The 19,536-nt window shown below is 50.5% G+C and overlaps 1 protein-coding gene across 4 annotated transcripts; it reads right to left on the bottom strand.

Annotated features, from left to right (window-relative positions):
• Positions 1–57: 57 nt before the first annotated feature.
• Positions 58–19,150, bottom strand: C21H6orf89 (chromosome 21 C6orf89 homolog). Of its 4 annotated transcripts, none has more exons than XM_065854734.2 (9): positions 19,028–19,146; positions 15,905–15,991; positions 15,570–15,777; positions 14,301–14,466; positions 6,764–6,918; positions 6,333–6,454; positions 4,992–5,118; positions 4,780–4,903; positions 58–4,411 (listed from the first exon to the last, which is right to left on the bottom strand). In XM_065854734.2, the coding sequence occupies exons 1-9, from the start codon at positions 19,132–19,134 to the stop codon at positions 4,326–4,328; spliced, it is 1,182 nt and encodes a 393-aa protein (XP_065710806.2). In that variant the 5' UTR covers positions 19,135–19,146; the 3' UTR covers positions 58–4,325. The 4 variants fall into 4 exon arrangements, with proteins under 4 accessions (XP_065710806.2, XP_065710805.1, XP_065710807.1 ...); XM_065854733.2 differs by lacking the exon at positions 19,028–19,146 and adding an exon at positions 16,557–18,918; XM_065854735.2 differs by lacking the exon at positions 19,028–19,146 and adding an exon at positions 16,116–16,549.
• Positions 19,151–19,536: the final 386 nt, after the last annotated feature.

Raw genomic sequence — 19,536 nt, 5'->3', positions numbered from 1 at the left:
AGTAACCCCTCAACAGCTGACACGCGGCGTGACAAGAAAGCGAATCAGGAAAGGGGAAAAGGTTCATTAACGCTTGGATTTAATTGCAAAAAGTAAAAACTTTTTTTCTTTTTAATTCTCCTTACATACAAATCTCATTTATTTACACACTTTACAGGCTTTTTCCAAGTATTTACAAAGTTTGCAATATATTAAATTACGACCATCCATAAAATTCTGCATTAAGTGCATATTTACATTCTTTTTTGTTTTAATCCACCACTGAATTGATAGTGTTCAGCATTGAAACAGTCTCTATGTATCTATAGCTTTACTACCCAGCACCCCTGAGCCTTTGTAAGGTGCCTCCCCTCCCCATAGACAAAGAGATAATGCTACAAATAAATCACCTGTCATCTGTTTGAGTCTCCGAAGCAAAGGGGAAGCCCAGCATCGCCCCTGGTCACCGCAGCAGGACAGTGAATCTGTCCCTTACGAGGAGTTTCCTGAAGAGGAGAATGTATAGTCCTACGTATCAAATCTACCAAGAGGAGAAAGTTTGGTTTGCAGGAAGCAAAAGATCTCTGTGCACCCAAAGAAACGGCCTCACCCTGGAAAGTGTTTGGTTATCTTGACTATGGGACTGAACACGAAGCACTGAGGCCAGGATGGAGCAGATCAAGCTTCCTCGCCCTGATGCGAGTTTGGATGTTCAAACGCAGGAGGAACGATTCTCCGATAAGCTGGAGTTTGCAAAGCTGGCACCTCTAGAAACAGGATCCTGTCCGGCTCCTCGATTCCGAGCGGGACCCGCTGCACAGGCCGTGCAAGGTTTGCTGCTAAAGCCAGGAAAGCTGTGATCCAGCCCAGTAAAACCAGCTCCTCCACCAGAGCGTTCCAGCGAGAGGATCAGCGGGAGACGCTAAAGGGCCCAAGAATCCCAGGAAACCTGACCCTAGAGGGATCTCCGGGGTGTTGCAAAGGGGGTTTGAGGCTGGGATGTGCAGAGCTGCCCTGGGGAGACTCGGTGTGCAACGCCAGCGGGAGGGGAGGGGAAAGAGAAGAAGAAATAAGGAGAATCAATAGAAACTGGCAGCTTGGCTCCCGCAGGGGATGCTGATTTCCCGGTACTGAAGTAAATAATATACTCCTTTCTTCTCCTTTCAGTCACCCTGAGAGCAACAGTCAACGGCCTCTGCTCTTGGAAACCAGCGTTAACCCGTGATGCTCCTGCGTGGCCCAGATCTCTGCGCCTTGCCGGGGCCGTGGGACGGCGGGTGAGCAGGATTCCATCTCCAGCTCACAGGCAAAGCGCTCTGGAGCACAGCAGCGATTTCCAAAAGCTGAGACCCACGCGCTGAGCTGGGGGTGGGCAGCGGGATTGGCCAAACCAGCACATGTGCCAAGTGACGCTGGAGGTGATGGAGACCAGGATGGGACACACACCACCCTCTGCGACTCGTCCCATCACGGCTGTGGCCACGATGCCTCAATGTTGCTGAGGAAACGGCCACAGTCCCCCCAGTTCAGCATGGGCAGATCACCAGGAGCTGCCCGGCCCTCCAGGGAACTCACAGCCTTGGCGAAGCTGAAGCCGCAGATGATGAAGGGCTCACCTGCAGCCTTCGGCCAAGGTGCCAAAACCTCCTTTTGGTCATCCTCGTTTTGCCACTCTGGGCTCACCTCAAGGTTTCCACCGCGGCTGCTCAGCGCAGAAGGCGTTCGCACTACTTGTCTGGCAGCTGGAGCAGGAGCTGCTCTAGAAGCCGTCCTACAGCTCCGCGCTCAGCAGCGGCGAGGCCAAAATCAGCTCTTTATCAGCAGGAGAACTGCCCTCCTGTTTCGGTTTAGCAGCTAATTCCTTACAGCTTTTGGAAGAGGAAGAGAAAATATACTGGAAGTTTAAAAACAAATGACGTAAACTCCAAAGGGAGCGAGGTTGGGACATATGCAATGTATCGCCTAGACACAGACCTGGAAACTTATGCAAAGACCATAAAGTGCACTTGGAAAGCTGATCGGCTAACGGTCCAGATTCAGCATCTTCCATCCAACCAGCTGCAACTCTTTGAGGAGGGGAGAGGCAACAAACCAGAGCTCTTCTGCTAAATAAGCACAAACCTGCCCCAGAGCCACCCCGTCCCCCCAATCTAAACAGCAACCGTGAACAGATCCAGTTTCTCTGTTTCTCCCCAAAGGAGCGAGACAGCCACAACAGCTCACAAAATTCAGGCATTTCACAGACACTCGAGAGTTGTCTCTGCAGCTCTTTTACAAGTTACATTCAAGGACACTTAGAAATAACAGCATCACCAAACCACCCACAACCTCAGCGATAACGGGCCCGGCAGGTTCTCCCCTGCATCTCCGACCAGACGCTGTACAGAAACGGGTCAGGTACAAAACTAAGAGGTGAAATCACCTTCTCAGCCCTTGAATTTGGCTCGAGAAGCTGCCAAAGTGTAAATAGCAACAGTCACTAATGAGGCCCTAATTCTGCCATCACCAAACTCCCCGATTTCCATGAACTAAGCGGAGGGAGAGGGGTGCTGTGTGTGTCTTGGCATGTACGGGATCGCACGTAGCGTCACAAGTGTAAAACATACCCCAAGCATTAAAAATACTAACGGAGGTCTTATTAATCCAATTCCCTTTAATATTTTGCTAGAATTAAATTAGTCCTTTTCTGTCCTGAGAGAGGTTCTCCCGCTTTGGTTCTGCCCGACCTGGTGTGTTGGTCGTGTCGAGGGCCAGGCGCACAGACTGCCCGGGTGCTGGGGTTGTTCTTACCGCTTTACAGGGGAAAATACGGGTTATGCATAGAAATATTCGTAGTGTCAAGGCCTCGGACCAAATTCTTTGGAGCAGGCACTGTCCTCTGCCTCATCCTTGTGCAGGAGCCAGACATGGTCACCCCACTTGGCAGCTTCTGTCAGACCCTAATAAGATGAGCACGATGTTTGCTCCCATCCTCCTGGTCTTGCTCGAAAACAAAAGCTGGCCAGACATTCTTCCAATCTGTCATTTTACATGTACCTAAAATACGTACGGAGGGAAAGGTTCTCGCTCCTGAGAACAGAGTTAACTCGCTTTCAAACAAAACCCCTCCCAATTCCATATTAACAAGTGTGAGAGTATGTCCTGAACCACAGCCCTGGCCTATGAGTTCAGCCTAACACATCTGTAAATGATCTTCAACAGCAAGATCAGGCCCAGAGGATCAGACTTGGACGGGACGGCAGCGTCCGCAGCCTGCAAACACTGAAACCGAGCCTCTCTCAGGGATGAAGCAAAAGGAAGCATGCGAAGGCAGCTTGGAAAGGACTCGGGAAAAACCAACGTTCATTTTGAGGACAGAGTTCCAGGTCTGGAAGGAGTCGACGCAAAAAATGCCAGGGCTGAGGAAGCTTTCAGGTGCTTCCGTGGGTGCCCTGGGCTGGGAACGCAGGCAGCACCTCAAAAAGCAAGGAGTGAATGAGAACGGTCGCGCAGCCCTAGTGATTTAGGTCCAAAATGAGAACATCTGACTCGTAGAGAGCTGCTCTGCACCCAGCCCCGTCTCCATCCAGAACCACGGCTCTCTCAGCACCGCTAAAACTTCCACCAATATTTTTGCAGGAAAGGAGTGGGAGAGAAAAAGCCCCACAGTTACCATTTGACTCACAACCTGCTGATAGAGAACCACAGAATAGTGACCGCAAGACACAAAGAAGAGTCCTGAACAGGTTCTTTGGGTACAAAAGGGATGCAGCGGGCGAGGGCGTGCAGGGCTGATCTCAGCGCTGGAGCACGGAGCTGAGCTTGGCTTTGCGAGGCACACGACAGAGGCACGGAGCCGCGAACGTGGTGGAGAGACGGGGTGGAGCTGGGACACACCACCAATTCATTCCCTTCACAGAGCTGGCCTGACAAGACAGGCGCAAAGCCGCCTCCTCCTCAGGAGGAACGTACCCAGAAATGTCACACACAACCCCTCCACTCCCAAAATCCCCAGGGAAGTGTCAGAAGTGCCATGATCCACAAAGGACACAAGGTGAATCTCATCCTGAGAAATCCCTCTGTTGCTCCTGGCAAAAAAAAAAACCCTTTGCTGCAAACCCAGGGCTTACCTGAGGGGACAGGGAAGGTCAGAAATAGCTTGCACTTCTCCCAAAATACATTTGAGGAAAGGCAAAGAGTTACCTCAAGGGTCGGGAAAACAGTCATTTTAAAACCCTGTAAACACGCAGGGCGGCAAAGCTGCCTGCCCCGGTTGCCCCAGCTCTATCGCTCTCAAGACGTTGCCTCAGCCTCCAAGCTGAAAGTCGTTTTGTCCTGGACACAGCTCCGTTCCCACCGCACCGTCCTTAGCTGGCGGCTCCGTCACAAAGCACCACGGGCTCCGTTCCTTTGGCCGTGAAGCTCATCGTCCAGTGATCTGCGCTGGCGTAACCTTTGGAAGATGCAACGAGGAGGCCGTGTTAGATGAATCCATGCCTAAAAACTGCACATCTCCCGTAACGTGAGGGCTGTGTGCAGAAGCTCTAGGGAAAGATGCTGCCCTCAGTAACACCCACAGAGCATTGTCTTGTGTAGCTCACACTGCTCACACCGAGCATCTCATGGTATCCTGTGGTTTGTGTTCCAGGCCACAAACTCCCAGTCCAGAATGATCTGTGCTGCTCCAAGCAGACACTCACCAGTTTGGAGGTGGTAATGGTGTCTGACAGAACCTTTCTCAGGTGTCAGACAGAAGATACCAACTGGAAGCAGCCCCCCGAGTCCCAGGGATCCCCCAGACCCTACAGCACCAGTACTCACCCAAATCTCCAGCTTCCAGCTCCACCTTGAACATCTCACAGTGTCCTCTGCACTTGTCCAGGGGTACGACAGTCAGGGTGACCTGTCCGCTCCCGACAGCAAACAGGCTGTGCAGGCTGTAGCTCTGGGAGGAGAGGACAACAGTTCAAAAGCCTCGCGAGCTTTTCTTGGGTCTGTCTGATCAAATAATGTCTCCGGCTTGAATTTCTCACCTTATTGCCCAGATGCGGATGGCGGATGAGGAAGCAGCTCTCCAGGGACGCTGTCCTGGGGAAGGACGGCAGAGAGGCAGTGGGGAAAAATTCCTGCAGAATCCGAGTTTTATTCACAGATTTGTTCCTAAACAAAATGAAACAACCCATATTAAAGAAATATCACACAATGATAATGCTTGTATTTAAAAGGCTACTTCCAAGATCAAAATTCTTCACAGATATTCATGCTTGATAAAGAGCCTGCTGACAGACTAGCCTCTAGGAGCAGAATTCGACCTCTCTCCTTCTAAACCTCCTTCATATCTTCCTGTTAGTACCTGCAGACGGACCAGGTGAACAGGAAACAACCAGCTCATCACGGATGCCTACACTTAATTTTCCTCCCCTCTTCTCTTAAAATAATCTGAGTCATTAATCAGATCCATTAATTACAAAAGATGCAGAGAGGTGGCATTGTAAGCAACCATAACCAAAACCACATGGCAAGGCGCGGGGAATCCAAGTCTGTTCTCCAGGCCAGGGAATGTAACTGGAAAAGGCAGGGTGGGGCTTCTTATTTTTACATCTTTTACATTTTGACATGATTAATACTTCTGTGCCCTGATCATCCATCTAGCAGCGCTACGGTCGAGAAGAGCAGCAAGAAGATCCCATTCAAGCATCAGCCAAAGCACAGACTCCAACGGGGCCTTCTCCAAGTCCTTTGCTCATATGGCTGTGCCAGGGAGCTGCTCCACAGCAGGAGGCACCTTCCCACATTACTTGTCGCTCTTCTCCGCACAAAAAGACCTGGCTAATACACTGGGTTGCTCTGCAGCCTTAGGGAGCTCTGAATTGTTCCAATGTAGTTAAGCTAAAGGCTTTAGCACAGTTCCCAGAGGGCCAGGATTAGGGGTGGGTCATTTTCCTGCATGGGACCAGACACAAAGTGCGGGATCCCTTCAGCTTTCTGTTAATTCTCTGTGTTTTGCAACAGTCACGGCACTAATAGTGGAGGGTTTCCAGTGAGTAGACAGACAAACAGGGTTAGAAATGTAAACCAGTTGCTCTGGGTGATGAGACCACAGCCCAGATGATTAACGTAGGGCCTGAAGAACAGGACTGAGCAATCACTGGGATATTTTTGTCTTGTAAGGTGAGCCGCAACATCCCACTTTTAGTGCACAAGTCTTCTGCTTGGATCAGATCAGTGCCAGGAGGCACACAGAGCCACTCCTGTTCCCCTTCCCTGCAGTTCAGCACACTTTGCAAGCTCTCGGTAATTCACATCGGCAGAAAGCCTGGGCCGCCCTGCAGAAGGGACGTACGCACCCCTCATGGGTTTGAGCTTTGACTCACCAGGGAACGAAAAACGGGCAGCTCCACAATTCAGCTGAATTTTCTTCTATTATAACCTCCGCCAGGCCTGGATCCCGGGACTGAAAATGCTTCAGTTCTTCGTAGGAGAGATGCTGCCCTGTCTTAAACGACACACAACAAGGATAAAAGCCGTGCGCCTGGGGTTCTGCCCCTCTCCTATTTCCATCCCGCCAAAAAATATTCAAAAGTAACTGCCATCTAGATTGCTAAGGTTCCAACCATAATGATAATGAGTCAGAGGAACAACTTGTTAAGGAGCTCCTCACCCCCAACATCTTTAAACCAGGGCTAAATGTCTTCTCAGATATGTGTTCTACCTCAATCAGCAGTTTGAGTTTGTGGTTGAAAATACCATAGCTGGTGCTATTCAAGAGTTTGGACTAATCCAGCCTTACAAATCCATGCGTTACCTTGATGAGAAAAGGCTGAGACCTCTGGAGCTTCTCTGGCAGTTCTGCAAAGTCTGTCGCTACTTGGAGGCTTTTCACAGCAGAACAGAACGTGCAGTTTGCAGGAAGCGCAGAAACGTTCTGTCTGCAACCTGCTGCCCACCAGTCCTGGCATCCTTGGGAAGAGACAAGAGAAACGTGTTTCATTAAACCAAAAATTAAACGGGAAGGAGACAGACTCGAGGATAAACTCATTATCTCTAACATGGAACACTGAGATTCCTTATAGCTTCCGACGGCTGTAGTTACACAAAAAGAACAAGCTTCACGTGTCCACGCTGCTCTCACAGAAAGGGGTGAGAAGGCAGAACAGAGTGTAAAATCCTTATTGCAAGCACAAGTCCCACTCCCATGAGAAACTGCTCCAACCGACTTTCCCTCCCTGCTCACAAGAGCAAAAAGAAAATCTTTGTTCCGCTGCCTGGAGAAAGCTTCAATTTTACAACAACAAAAAACCTCAACTCACAAAACCCAGCTGGTCAGTGACAGGAAACAAAGGGCTGAAGGATCTCACCAGAGGAAGGGCAGTCGCCACGAGGAGAACAAGGAAACGTATCTTACGGTCTCTCATCATATAAGGAGCAGCAACACTATAATTTCTTTCTGGGCAAAACTTAAAAACCTCATCCCGGAGCATTAAGCCCAGTTGTCCCCAAATTGTCTCTCTGGCGGCACCCCCGTACCGGGATGCTAATCAGCTTGGCAGCACAGAGCTCCATTCCTCTTTTGAGCCAGGCTGGGACATTTGCATTCTCAATTGCTCTGTTCAGGAGGTTATTTCTTTTCCCCATGAATAACCCGAGCGGAGCATGGTTGAGACGCATTTCAAATGCTGCGAGTGAGGTTGTGGGATTTTTTTTTGGTGTGTAATTAATCTTTGAGATTTATTGTGGAGGGTGTTAGCCTGCGCACCAGCACGCGTGTGACCGGCATGACAAGTACGGGCAGCGAGGAGCTCCTGCCCTTCCCAGGGAGGAGGGAGCGCAGACCATGTGCATTACCGAGGATGCTTATTTTCTTTCGGTTACCCTCCCTGCATTCCTTTCACATTATCGCCCTGCCCAGACGCCCTGGGGGATTCTTCTGGTCGAAGTCGAGTGCAGCGTCTGCGCGCACGCAGTGTCTGCTCGGGGATTGAAAAGCAAGACGGGCTCTTCATCCCAGCGCGACCGTCACGTGCAGCCGTCACACGATGGTCCCGTCCACTCGCCTTCAGATGCTGAAGCGCTGGGCGTGTGCGATTACCCCCGCGGGGTTTGAGAGCAGGAAAGCAGCTGTAGCATTGACACGTACCACGATCCATTACTCGCCAGAAGCCAGCACCAGGCCCCACTAACCTCTCCTCCACACTTGGGCTTTCTCACCCCTCTTTGAGGAGCAGCCTTTGGTTTGTTAAGCAGAACCTCGGTTCCCCAGCGGTCATACCCACCTAATATTTGCTTTTATGCTACATTAGCTCTCCAGAACAAGAGCCGTCTCCTCCCTCATGTCAGGATAACTCCTAGCAGAGCCAGGGCTGGGGACTTCCAGCACAGATGAAGAGATAACAACTTCCCTTACAACACGTCTATGATTAATGCTAGAAGGAGTTTATGACTCTACTTTCCACTATGCAGAAAAATAATTTTCAATTTACAACCAATTTGAAATGAGTACGCCACCCTTCTTGGCCATTTTCAGAGGATCTCCCAAGTTTTTTGGCAGCACGGAGGGGTGTGTGCGCACAACCCCAGAGATGCTGGGTGTGGACAACCAGATTGGAAGCGAAGAGGTTACTGAGGAGACCTGGCCCTGGTTCTGCCCCTTGGCAGCAAAACAATAAAACTTATGGAAACTTGCCCGTATAGATCTGAGAGCAGGATCCCAACAACAGCCCTGCTCTCTTTAGGGACCATATGGAGGGTCAAATATCAGTTTGCCACTGCAGCAGGTTCAAAGAGAAGCTCTGCAGCAAGGGGACCTGCTGCTCCAGCCAGACACCCGGAGCCAAGGGCTGCTCCTGACCCTAATGAAGTGTTGAAAACATAAAACCTCCTGCACGCAGCACCTCAGGCAGCTCGCTGGCTCCAGCCAGGCTGGTTTGCTCCCAGGCACTCGGGACCACGAGGCTGAAAGAGTCTCCAGCAGGTGAGTGACAGTGAGGTCTGCACGGAAAAGTCTGGTCCAGGGAAGGGACTTTGCAGTCCCCCCAGGTGCTCAGAGAATGGTTTGGGTGGAGGGGACCTTCACCCAGAGCCACCCCTGCCAACCAGCTCAGGTTGCTCAGAGCCCCGTCCAGCCTGGCCTGGGATGTCTCCAGGGATGGTTCATCCACCACCTCTCTGGGAACCTGGGCCAGGCTCTCACCACCCTCAGGGCCAACAATTTCTTCCTCATGTCCAGCCTCAATCTCCTTCTTTAGTTTAAACCATCACCCCTTGTCCTATCGCAACAGGCCCTGCTGAAAAGTCTGTCCCCATCTTTCTTATTGGCCCTTTCTTCGATACACTTGATCCCACCTGTAAGATCCTCAGTGCTCTGATGTCCCATCACCACAGAAGGGCTGCAGCTCTCCCTCCAGTTGGAAACATCCAACTTCCAGATGCTGGATCTGACAGCGCTGTTTTCCATTATTTTAAGGACAGGGATTTGCGAGGTCTAGTCCTTAACCTCAAAGTGAAGCTGCAGCTCATAACCTACTGTTACTGCTTTGACAGCCAAAGGAACGCAGGCCAGGTTGCTCTTGCTCCTAAGACAGGACAAGCCGCTTGCCACATTGGGACCTCTGCAGACTTATAGATACTGTACTACTCGAGTACAACAGCTCCTTGCTTGTGCTATGCCATCGCTGCAGCATATACTACATGCATATCACCACATCGCCTTTCTCAGACCCTACAGAAAGATAAAACAGTATTTTCAAAACTCAAAGCCATTTACAGACATCAATTCGCAATCACAGTCTATGACATGGGTAAATCTCACCCTTCTTACTTCACACATATAGGAATTAAGAGCTCTGTAGTTACTGTGTGGTGCAGCTCAGAGCAGACATTCAGAGCACTTTGTTGCAAAAGCAACATTTCCCAAGCTCCACCTTGCTGCAATTTTTCACAAGGCTAAAAATTAACTTGATCATTTATGTCATGTCAAAGTCAGGCTAAACTGATGGGTTCCTGAGCAAGTCAGACAGGAATCATAAGGAGTCCTTATTAATTACAGTGTGGAAGCCCTGATTAAGGAATGCATGACAGTGGGGTTTTAAATACATGCTACAAAGAGGGTCCTTGTTCAGCACCAGATCCTCACCTCTTCCTCAAATTGAACTTCGTTGTAGTTCTGAGTACACTGAATATATTTATGTCAGAAGAAAGTACCTCTCAGTTGGGTTCATAGCATTTTTAGGAAAAGCTAGCAACAAAATAACAGCTACAAATAAACCCATCAAGAAAGCCTTATTTTTGTTCTGGGTAAAAAGTCAACAGCTCGAAGAACTACTCATTCATTTCACTAATGGGTAACGGCTGGTCAAACAACCCAAGGATGATTAGTCAGTCTCTAGCAAAGCACAAAAATGATCTTGATCCAACGAGACATTGTGAAATCAAGTCTGCTCAGCCTAGCCCCAGAGGACCTCACAGTTCACCGGGGTGAAAGAGCATTATTTCCAGGAGAAATCTGCACCTACCAATCCAGAAAACAAAGGGCAGGGACCAAACCACCAGGAAAACCTCCAGAGTCCACTCCTCTGGTTGGTACCTCTGGTTGTGTGCCCTAGAAAGCAGCTCGCGTTGCTCTGGCAGCGTCTGCATGAGCAATGCGGCTGGAGAACAGCACGTTTGCAACCAGATCCTCTCAGTCGCTGCCACTTGCCCAACGGTGGCTTCAGTCTGTACAAGGTCTGATGTCCCCGTGTCACTGGAGCAAACAGGGGTCAGCCAGGCTGCTGAGCGCCCCTGCAACAGGCACGGACGGCACGCTCGCTCTTTCCAGGGAAGCGACCCCAAAGCAAGGACTCGCTCTGCAAACGGGGAAACAAGAAATTCCAGACACATCAAAACAGAGAAGCAAAAGGAAGAGTTTTTTTTCATGGTCGGGATCGCCGCAATGATTTGGACTTCGTTTGCTGTCAGCAAATCCAAATAAACAGTGCACCAGTTGAAGAGAGGCCAAAGTAAAGCAGCGTATGAAACCAGGTTGGCACCGCCCGGCACTGCAGAGTCAGCCGTTCCTGTCCTCTTTGAAGGAGCCAACGCTCACGTCTGTTAGTCACCCTCAGGTGATATTATAAAATGGCTGTTTACACACACAAAAGGATGAGATAAACTGGCAGCTGCATGGGGACGGGAGGGAACTCTGCGCAGCGCTGCAACCCACATCGTGCTCACATACACCTCAAAATCCTCCAGCCCCCAGAGAGCGTTCACAAGAACGTGCACGAACACAAGAGCAAACCAGCTTGACTTCACTTAGGGAAAAATATAAGAAAGATCCTTTGTGAGCACAAGGAGAGGGCAGCGAGAAGTCAGAAATTGGACACGGCTCTACCTCGCAAGCAGCTTTCTTGTGCAACCCTTGCATTCAGAGCAGGGTCTTATTCCTCGGGATTGTGCAGATCCGAACCCACCAGGTCAGAATCCGTGGGGAAAGGCTGAATACCTGGGTGCTCAGCCCACGGCCAGGCTGCCTGCAAAGGGTTAAGATCAGAAAGAAGAAGGGACCTGGCCAGGGGCCAAGGCAAAGCTCCAGCTAAATGAAAGGTGGCCAGCCAAGAGGCAGAGCCCGTTGTCCTCTCCCAGCCACCCAGCCTGCTGTCCCCTGTCCCCACAGACAGCCCTGGCACCCCGCAGGCCTTGGGACATGACAGGGACAGGCCACTCACAAGGTGTTGCTTAAACACAGCTCCTCCAGCAGCATTCCTTGCTCTAAAACAGATTGCGTGTAAAACCCACAAATATGATTTTAACCCTGCTGGTCTAGGCTAAAAGTGGCATTTGACAAAAGGAATCTTCTCCAAGCTTCCTAACACTTGCAGGGGAAAGGAAAGTGCTCAAACTTTGCACCACAGAACTGAAACAGAGGGAATAACTTGTCCATCTCAGCCTGTGTCAGAAAAGAGCAACAAATCCAGGGAACACGGACCCTACTTACTCTTGGAACAGCACTAGGAAGCCTTGAGTTACCTCATGTGCCCACTCAAAGTCCGCTGTGTTCCTCCCAGCAGGTAGAGCCCGGAGGTTTGCAAACCCATCGCCTCCCTGGGGTGACGTGGAGCGATGTACCCGGCCCAGCGCCGCGGGCTGCGGTGGCGAGAGGCGTCTTCCCGGCCCCGAGCAGGCAGCCTGACCCAGCACTGGGGCTTTCACGAGCTCTGCGTAAACACCAGCTCAGGAAGAGCAAATGCAAACCACATTGCCGCAGAATTTTTCCCCAACCGAAGGGACTTCTGTTCCTAGCCCTGGGAAAACAGCTGAAGAAGAGGCACGGATGCCAAATCCAAGGGTCTAAGAGTCAGCTTAGAAGAAACAAAGGGTGGGAACATTAGTTTTGATATGGGAATTGATCCGGGGGAGAAAGTAAGCAACAGAGCAGAGAGACAGGCAAAAAGGAAATTTACTTTGGACCTAATCATACAAACTTCACACAAGAGAGAGCCTGGCGGACACTGCTCCTCACCTCGGCCGCTCAAAGGTCCACCCACAGCCAGGGGCGGACAGACAGCCCTTGTCAGCCACGGCTCGTGGGGTGGGAGGGCTGAGGATGAAGGTGAGAGCCAAGGCAGGTCACCCTGAGCTGGAGGGAGCGGGGAGCAGCATCTTGCACCCCAAAGCTTCACCACCACCCTAACGTGGGGCTCCGGCTCTTGAGCGAAACCAGGGATCGAGCTCCCCTTGTTCTGCAATGCAAACCTGGCTGCTCAGCCCACACCTACCAGGGACCGGGCTCCGAACTGCAAGCCCGGAGACAGGAAAGCTGTCCCAAGCCCACAAGTCCCCGAGCAGGCTCAGGAGGGGTAGCAGAGCCCCAGACCTCCCTGGGCAGCTTTAGGCCTGGAGGAAGCGATCCCAGACCACCCGCACGCCCACGGCCGGGCTCTGTCCGCACCGCGTTGGGGCCGCGGAAACGCTGCCAGCGCTGCCGGAGGGCCAGGCAGCCTCCAAACTGCTCACAGGTGGCTTCCAGCAACAACAGCCCCAGCTGGATTTGAACTGGTGCCCGAGCACAGAAAACTCCAAGTTCTGTCCTCAGCCCCCTCGAAATTTTCATCTACCAAGATCGACACAGAGAGAGGAAGAAGAAACTCTTGGCTTTCTTCCCCGCGCAGAAGCAGAAGGGTGTTCACTCGCGTCAACGCTGAAATGCAGTAGATAAGCAGTCAAGGGGCTATTCCAGCCATCTCCTCGCCTTTGTTTTTGCCTCCCTGGGAGAGATCCCAGTGCGTAAGGAAGGAGACGAACAACGTGGGATACCCCGTCCCACCCGCACAGACTCGAGTTAACAGAAATCCCACGTGTCAGTGGAAGAGAGGGAGACACACGGAGCAAACGCAGAACGGCGCTGGCATTTCAGGGTGCCCTTTTTAGTTGCGGCAGGAAGGTCAGAGCCAGAACAGACAACTCCAACACAATGAGCTGCCCAGGCTAAATATAAACCCGCGGAGGGCACGGAGACAGAAGTTTGTTTTTACAGTGTGCCGACAGACAACCAACATTGTGCCACAGCCCTGCTCAAAATAACTCACAGATTTATCATTACTGACAGTCTTTGTATTTTATCAAAGAGGCAAAGCCCATGTTTACACTCATTTGCCAGCCTAAGTCAGTGGAAATTATTCTCTGAGAATGAGAAATAATAAAACTTTTCCACTTCTATTATGCCAGTCTAGGAAAAATCTATTCTATTCCCCTCTCGTGCTGGGGCTGCCTCATTAGGGAGCCACTTATCCAGCTTCCCCACACACACGTTCCCCTTATGGTGCGTTAACGGCTATAAACGCCATAGCTCTCAAGCCCACAGTTCTTTCCCAATGCACCACTTGGCAAAACCACTTTTCCTTCAACTCGGGTCACGTGTTGAGGTTTCTACACTTTGCTCGCCGATATCCAGATTTGGTTGGCAAGCTGTTTCTCCTGCTTACTGAGAAAAAGTGACATTTACCCAGCATAGCTATCTCAGTACGATTCTCAGAACGGCAAAGGGTTTTTTAGAGGAAGGGAACTCTTGTAGACGAAAAAACCTGAGGTGTTAAAAGCAAGGAAAAGAGAATGTGCAAGAAGAAAATGATGAAGTTAGAGATAAAAGATTTTGCAGCCCAAATGAATGAAGGGAAAGCACCCTAGCTAGAATTCAGGATGTTATTTTTAAGTAGAGCGGTAGGAAAAGAGAAAACCATGGTGCCATGCCAGAAACACGTTTGTTATTTGGTGCCCAAGGAGACAGTCAAACAATCCTCACGGCTGGTATTTAACTTGGTATTTCTTGCTAGGCTTGTGTTACAGCAGAGAAATAATTTCCTTACTCTCGAGCATGTACTTCTTGGCGATGGGCAGAGAGAGCAGGCGGATGTGACCGACGAGGGAGCCCCAGGCCTGGGCTCTGGAGAGCGGAGCTTCGGGTGGCAGCGGGTTGTACGGCTGGACCACGAAGTACACGGTCAGCAAGACCAAGCCCAGCGTGAGCAGCCCCTGCGAGAGAAAACAGGCTCGGAATTAATGAGACCGCACTGAGCTGATGTGTCTCCAGAACAGGACACACCTTGTGGCTGGTATCAAAGGGTGAACGCTCAGTTTTCTGTGACTCCTCGTTTCAACTGCAATCCTATGCAATAAAACCGAGTGACAACTCCGTGTACACATTAGGGCTGTCCAAGGATGACATCAAGCAGCTTTCAAACCCAAGCCACACAACCGTTCACATATTTGAGCACTGCAAATGCAGCGAGGATTATCTACAGATAGTCCCAATTCCTCCCACCTAATCAAACAAAAGCTTGCACTCCTGCCATGCCTCTTACACAAGGGTTTTCAAGGCTTTTTGCAAACATTCGTCAAGCCTCCAAACGCAGAGCTGGCACCAGCTCCCTCCTCCATACCAGAATCCCAAATAAGCCTTGAAGAGATGACATGATGCATTTCTCCCCCCGGCCAAAGCCAACGTGAATCAACAGCAAAAACAAGAACAGAAGCTGAAAGTTCAAACTCCCAGTTTTCTGTTCTCCTGCCTCATTTTACAGTTTCTTATAGAGGAAGACAGCTTGAATTTTTTCCTAAATAGAAACCATCATGATGATTTTGTAAAGACGACACTAAAATATTACTGCATATTATAGCGGTGGGAAGTTTTTCATCCTCGTAGCAAACATCTTGAACCTATTTAACAACAGCATTCTTTCACCCACTTTGCAAAACCTTTTACAGCGTCTTTTAGTTTAGGGTCTCAAAATATGTTTCTAGAATCAAGCATGAAGGCTTCAGGTTTATTTTATAGACTAGAATGAGAAAAAAACCAGGCAGATACTCATGATAGGGTCAGAAACAGAACCTGGATCTCTTTGTTATTCAACCCTGAACTTTTAAGAATCTCCTCCTTCCCTCACATTTCCACCGAGGGCGCTGACACTGGGAATCTTTACCTGAAGAATCAATCTGAAAGCATCATTCTTTAACAATTTAAGGCAAGGAAGGTGTTGACACATTAAACTTTCATATGCAACGGAAAATAAAAGGTTCAGGTGCAAAAGGAGAACTTTCGACCCTCAAATGGGCTGCGCAAACACGAGACGTCTTACCTTGTAGAGAGGCACTAAGATGGGGTACCGCGGCGGCCCCCTTTGGGGCTCGTTCCTTTCCAAGAGCTGCTTGATGAATTTCTCGATGGCTTTTTCTGACATCCCACACTGGTGGCCAGTTTGCCTCACCAGATCAATCGTCTCTGACAGTTTGTCGTAAATGCTGAGCTCATTAGCCGAAAGCTCCATGGCCTCCGATGAAAAACACCTATGGAGAGATTCTGTACGTTAACACAAGACAAACTCCAGCCATCCAGCTCAAGATCAGCGTGTGCAGAGGGATCACAGGAACACCGCGATGTTCAGGCAAGAAGGAAGGATTATCTGGAACAAACCTCTTGGCAGGACAAGGTTTAGCTGCAGCCCTAATAGTCTCTGCTGGTTCAGTATCCCACGGGGACTGAAAGAAGCCGTGAAATCTCCTGACAAGAGAAGAACCGGCTGAGATTCACAGCTTATGTAAATGAACAAAGCTTCCCAGAAATCAATGAAACTCCGTTTATTCATCTATTCCAAACGAATCCGTCCCATAAAGCGACTGCTCACCATGTACAAGAGCCAGCAATACAAAGCTGATCAGCACACACGGTAGCCAAGCTAAGCTCTCCCGCGCTATAATTTCAGTCGCTTATTTTAACGTAGATTTGTTTTCATTAAATCCCCCGTCAGCAATAAGAACAGGACAGAGAAATAAGCAGTATGTGCAGGGCAAAGTTCAACAGTCTACAATTTGTTTAAATTTTCGCAACCTAAAGTCCAGGCCAACCGATTATTGAGTAACAGTGAGGCGATAGCAGCGAGCTCTGCAGGCAGCAAAAGCTCCCGCGTTCCTTGCTAAGTTTGCCTGCAGGTCATTCACCTGCAGAAATGCCACAGAACTAAACACCGCAGCAAGAGTTGTGCTGTGAATGCCAGAAAAAACACGGCATTTGACAGCAAATTATTTCCCACCGTGAAATTTCAACGGGGAAACTTGTAAGAACGTACCTACGAGCAACCAACATGAATGAAACGTGTTCCTCTACCACTCCCCCTGTCTGCCACAAAAGCAGAGCCTCATGATACCCAGAGCAGCAGATGGGCTGAAGAAAAGATGCGAAGAAATTGCCGGATAAGCTAATAGCTGCCAACGTGAGAATCCCATTGTTAGAGAGACATTAGGCCTTGGAAAAACGCTGCTGGGGGAGAGGGAGCATCTGTGAGGCCTGGAGCTGCTCCTCGTTTCTGAGCTGGGAGAACTCCAACCTTGGTCCGAAACTTTCTGGGGAGCTGGCGTTCAGCAACGCATTGCCCTGAAAACACAGACTGAGGGGCATCAGGGAAAAAACACACAAAGCATAATCAGTGGAAATGGAAATCAGGCCCCTGGTCCCTTTTTCCTTTAAGTGCCTGACACAGGGAACCAGCTCATGAATCCAGCTGCTTCACCCCGGTCACCTCCTCGCTCTGCTACAAGAACCAGATAACTATTTACATAGATCTCCTCTGCACACAGCCCCCTTTTAAATCACAGATCTGTTGTGCTCACTCGAGTTTCTACAAGAAGCCAGAACTCAAGAAAGGGCATTCTTAATATATTTTATTTTTCCTGCATGTCATTTCAGAGGAAAAAAAAACCAAGCCAAAACTTTTCAACAGCACTACCGGCTCCAGCCATCGCCTCTCTGCCCCAGGACCAGCTCCCTGCTCTGCTCTTGCGCATTAATTTACGTGGTCACACGGTGAATCAGATCAGGAAAACTATCTGGCTGAAAAATAACCCTGATTTGTTTGGTCAGCAGCTGCCTAAGCATCCAACCCAAGCAGTTAATGTCAGATGTTATATTAACATCAGCGTGAAATATCTAGCCACAGCCCTAGAAAAACCAAAGGAGTAAAATGCCGAATTAAAACCTGACCCCAAGCACGCAACGAGAGCACGCTGCACTACATTGGCAGGTTAATTAGCTCCTGGCCCTGTTCTACCACCATTCCGTGCAAATATTTGTCCCAGATCTTATGACCTGAGCAGCCCCATGGGCTCGCAGAGCTGTCCCAAAGCAGGTTTGATCAATAATAGCTCATTACGGATCGTCAGCTCTCCAAGGCAGGGACCTTTTCTTCTCATCTGTAAAGCACCTGGCACGCATTCGGCTCTATAAAAACAACACACCGCTTTACTAACTCTTTCATTTATGTAATACCCTGATTCACATAACGAGCAAGAGCCAGCACATCTGCAGGATATTAAATGCTTTTTTCTCCCAATTTTTCTGATTACTTTAGTTGCCCTGACACTGCGACTGGTGCCCTGAAAGGTTATCTGGCTTCCTGCGTGCCAAAGCTCTCGCCTGTGACGCTCTCCCGTGCCCAGCTCCAGCAGGGTCAGCAAGCTTCTGCTCACAGAACGCGCCTGGAACCACGTAAAACAATTATCCCTACAGAAACGCTGTCAAACACGGCGATTTCCCCCTTTCCAAACAGCAGAAGAAGCACCCTGCTATGAGAAAACACTGCGACACATCCCAGTTCTCCCCCAATCTACGTTTGATTCAATACCTTTGTAGACAACCCCTGCAAGCCACACACACTAAAATCCCAAGTCAGCTCCTTGACAAACTCAACAACCACCCGTGTCCTCAGCTGGGAAACCAGGCATCACACTCCCGCTTTGTTCTGAGAACAGATGAGGCCTTAAAAAACAAACAACAACCCATTATTTCCCTTCCTATCGCCACAATACAACCGACAAATTAGCAACAACAGGCTGCTGTTCCCGCTTTGCCGCCGCGCACGTACTGAATGAGCCTCGGCCCTTGTGCCCGGCGGCCCCTCGGAGACGGGCCTTTTAAAATGAGAAAACCAAACGGTATTGCTGCTTTTTATGAACTCCAGCAATAAGCGGCTCTCTCTGCAAATGGAAATAGCGACGGTTCTTGGTCTGAAGGGCTCCCAGCCCAGCGCCCCGACCGACCCCGAACCCGACGCGGTTTGGACCCGGGCTCTAGAAAGCCGAGGTGCTATAATATTAAGATACTGTAATTATTTAGAGAGAAGTGCTGGCAGAGAAGCCTTTAAAAGGGGAAGCTTACTCGCCGTGCCAGTGAAGCTAAAACAGCGATATAAATAAAAATACATCCTCATCTGCTTTAACCCGGTTTGCGCCGCCTCCCCCGGCCCTGCCCGGGGCGTTGGGTCCGACTTGGGTTAAACCCCCCGCCCCGAGAGGGGCCTGAACCCACCACAGCCTCAGGGCATCTCCCGGATTCATCTCCAACTAGGATTTTTTTTTCTTTTTTAATATAAAAATCAATAAATTCAAGCAGAAAAACCAGCCCCCCACCCCCGCAGCTAGGCGCCCGGTGAGGGCCTGGTGAGGGCCCGCTGAGGCCCAGGGAGCCCCCCTAGCGTAAGGGCCGAGGCCCAGCCCGGTGCTCCAGACCCCCTCGCCACCCCTGCCCCGTGTCCCCCGGGCTCACCCCGGCACCGCCCGGCGGCTGCCCCGCTCCGCCGCCCGGCTCCGGGCTCCTCCCGCCCGCGATGGAGGCGGGACCGGGGACGGGCCGGCGCTTCCTGCTTCCGCCATGGCCCGGCCCTGCGACCCCCGGCACCCAACGAACCGCCGGGGGCCCTGAGGCACCCCCACATCCGCGTTCCCCACAGCCCCTGTGGCGCTAAGACCCCCCCCTCAACAACCACCGGAGTCACAGAGTGTCAGGGGTTGAAGGGACCTGGAAAGCTCATCCAGTGCAATCGCCCCATGGAGCAGGAACACCCAGCTGAGGTTCCACAGGAAGGTGTCCAGGCGGGTTTGAATGTCTGCAGAGAAGGAGACTCCACAGCCTCCCTGGGCAGCCTGGGCCGGCTCTGCCATTCTCGCCATGAAGAAGTTTCTTCTCAAATTTAAGTGGAACCTCCTGTGTTCCAGTTTGAACCCATTACCCCTTGTCCTATCACTGGTTGTCACCCAGAAGAGCCTGGCTCCATC

Source organism: Patagioenas fasciata, chromosome 21 (assembly GCF_037038585.1).
Source record: "Patagioenas fasciata isolate bPatFas1 chromosome 21, bPatFas1.hap1, whole genome shotgun sequence".
Lineage (NCBI taxonomy): Eukaryota > Metazoa > Chordata > Aves > Columbiformes > Columbidae > Patagioenas > Patagioenas fasciata.
Note: the sequence above shows the minus strand (reverse complement) of the source record. Positions and strands in the feature narration are given on the sequence as shown.

Coding starts and splice junctions, on each gene's coding strand:
- C21H6orf89 (XM_065854734.2), bottom strand. CDS start 19,134: ATGGCGGAAGCAGGAAGCGCCGGCCCGTCCCCGGTCCCGCCTCCATCG. Junction 6,919..14,300: donor CAAGAAGTACATGCTCGAGA/GTAAGGAAATTA, acceptor TCTCTTCCCAAG/GATGCCAGGACTGGTGGGCA. Junction 4,904..4,991: donor ATCCGCATCTGGGCAATAAG/GTGAGAAATTCA, acceptor CTCTCCTCCCAG/AGCTACAGCCTGCACAGCCT.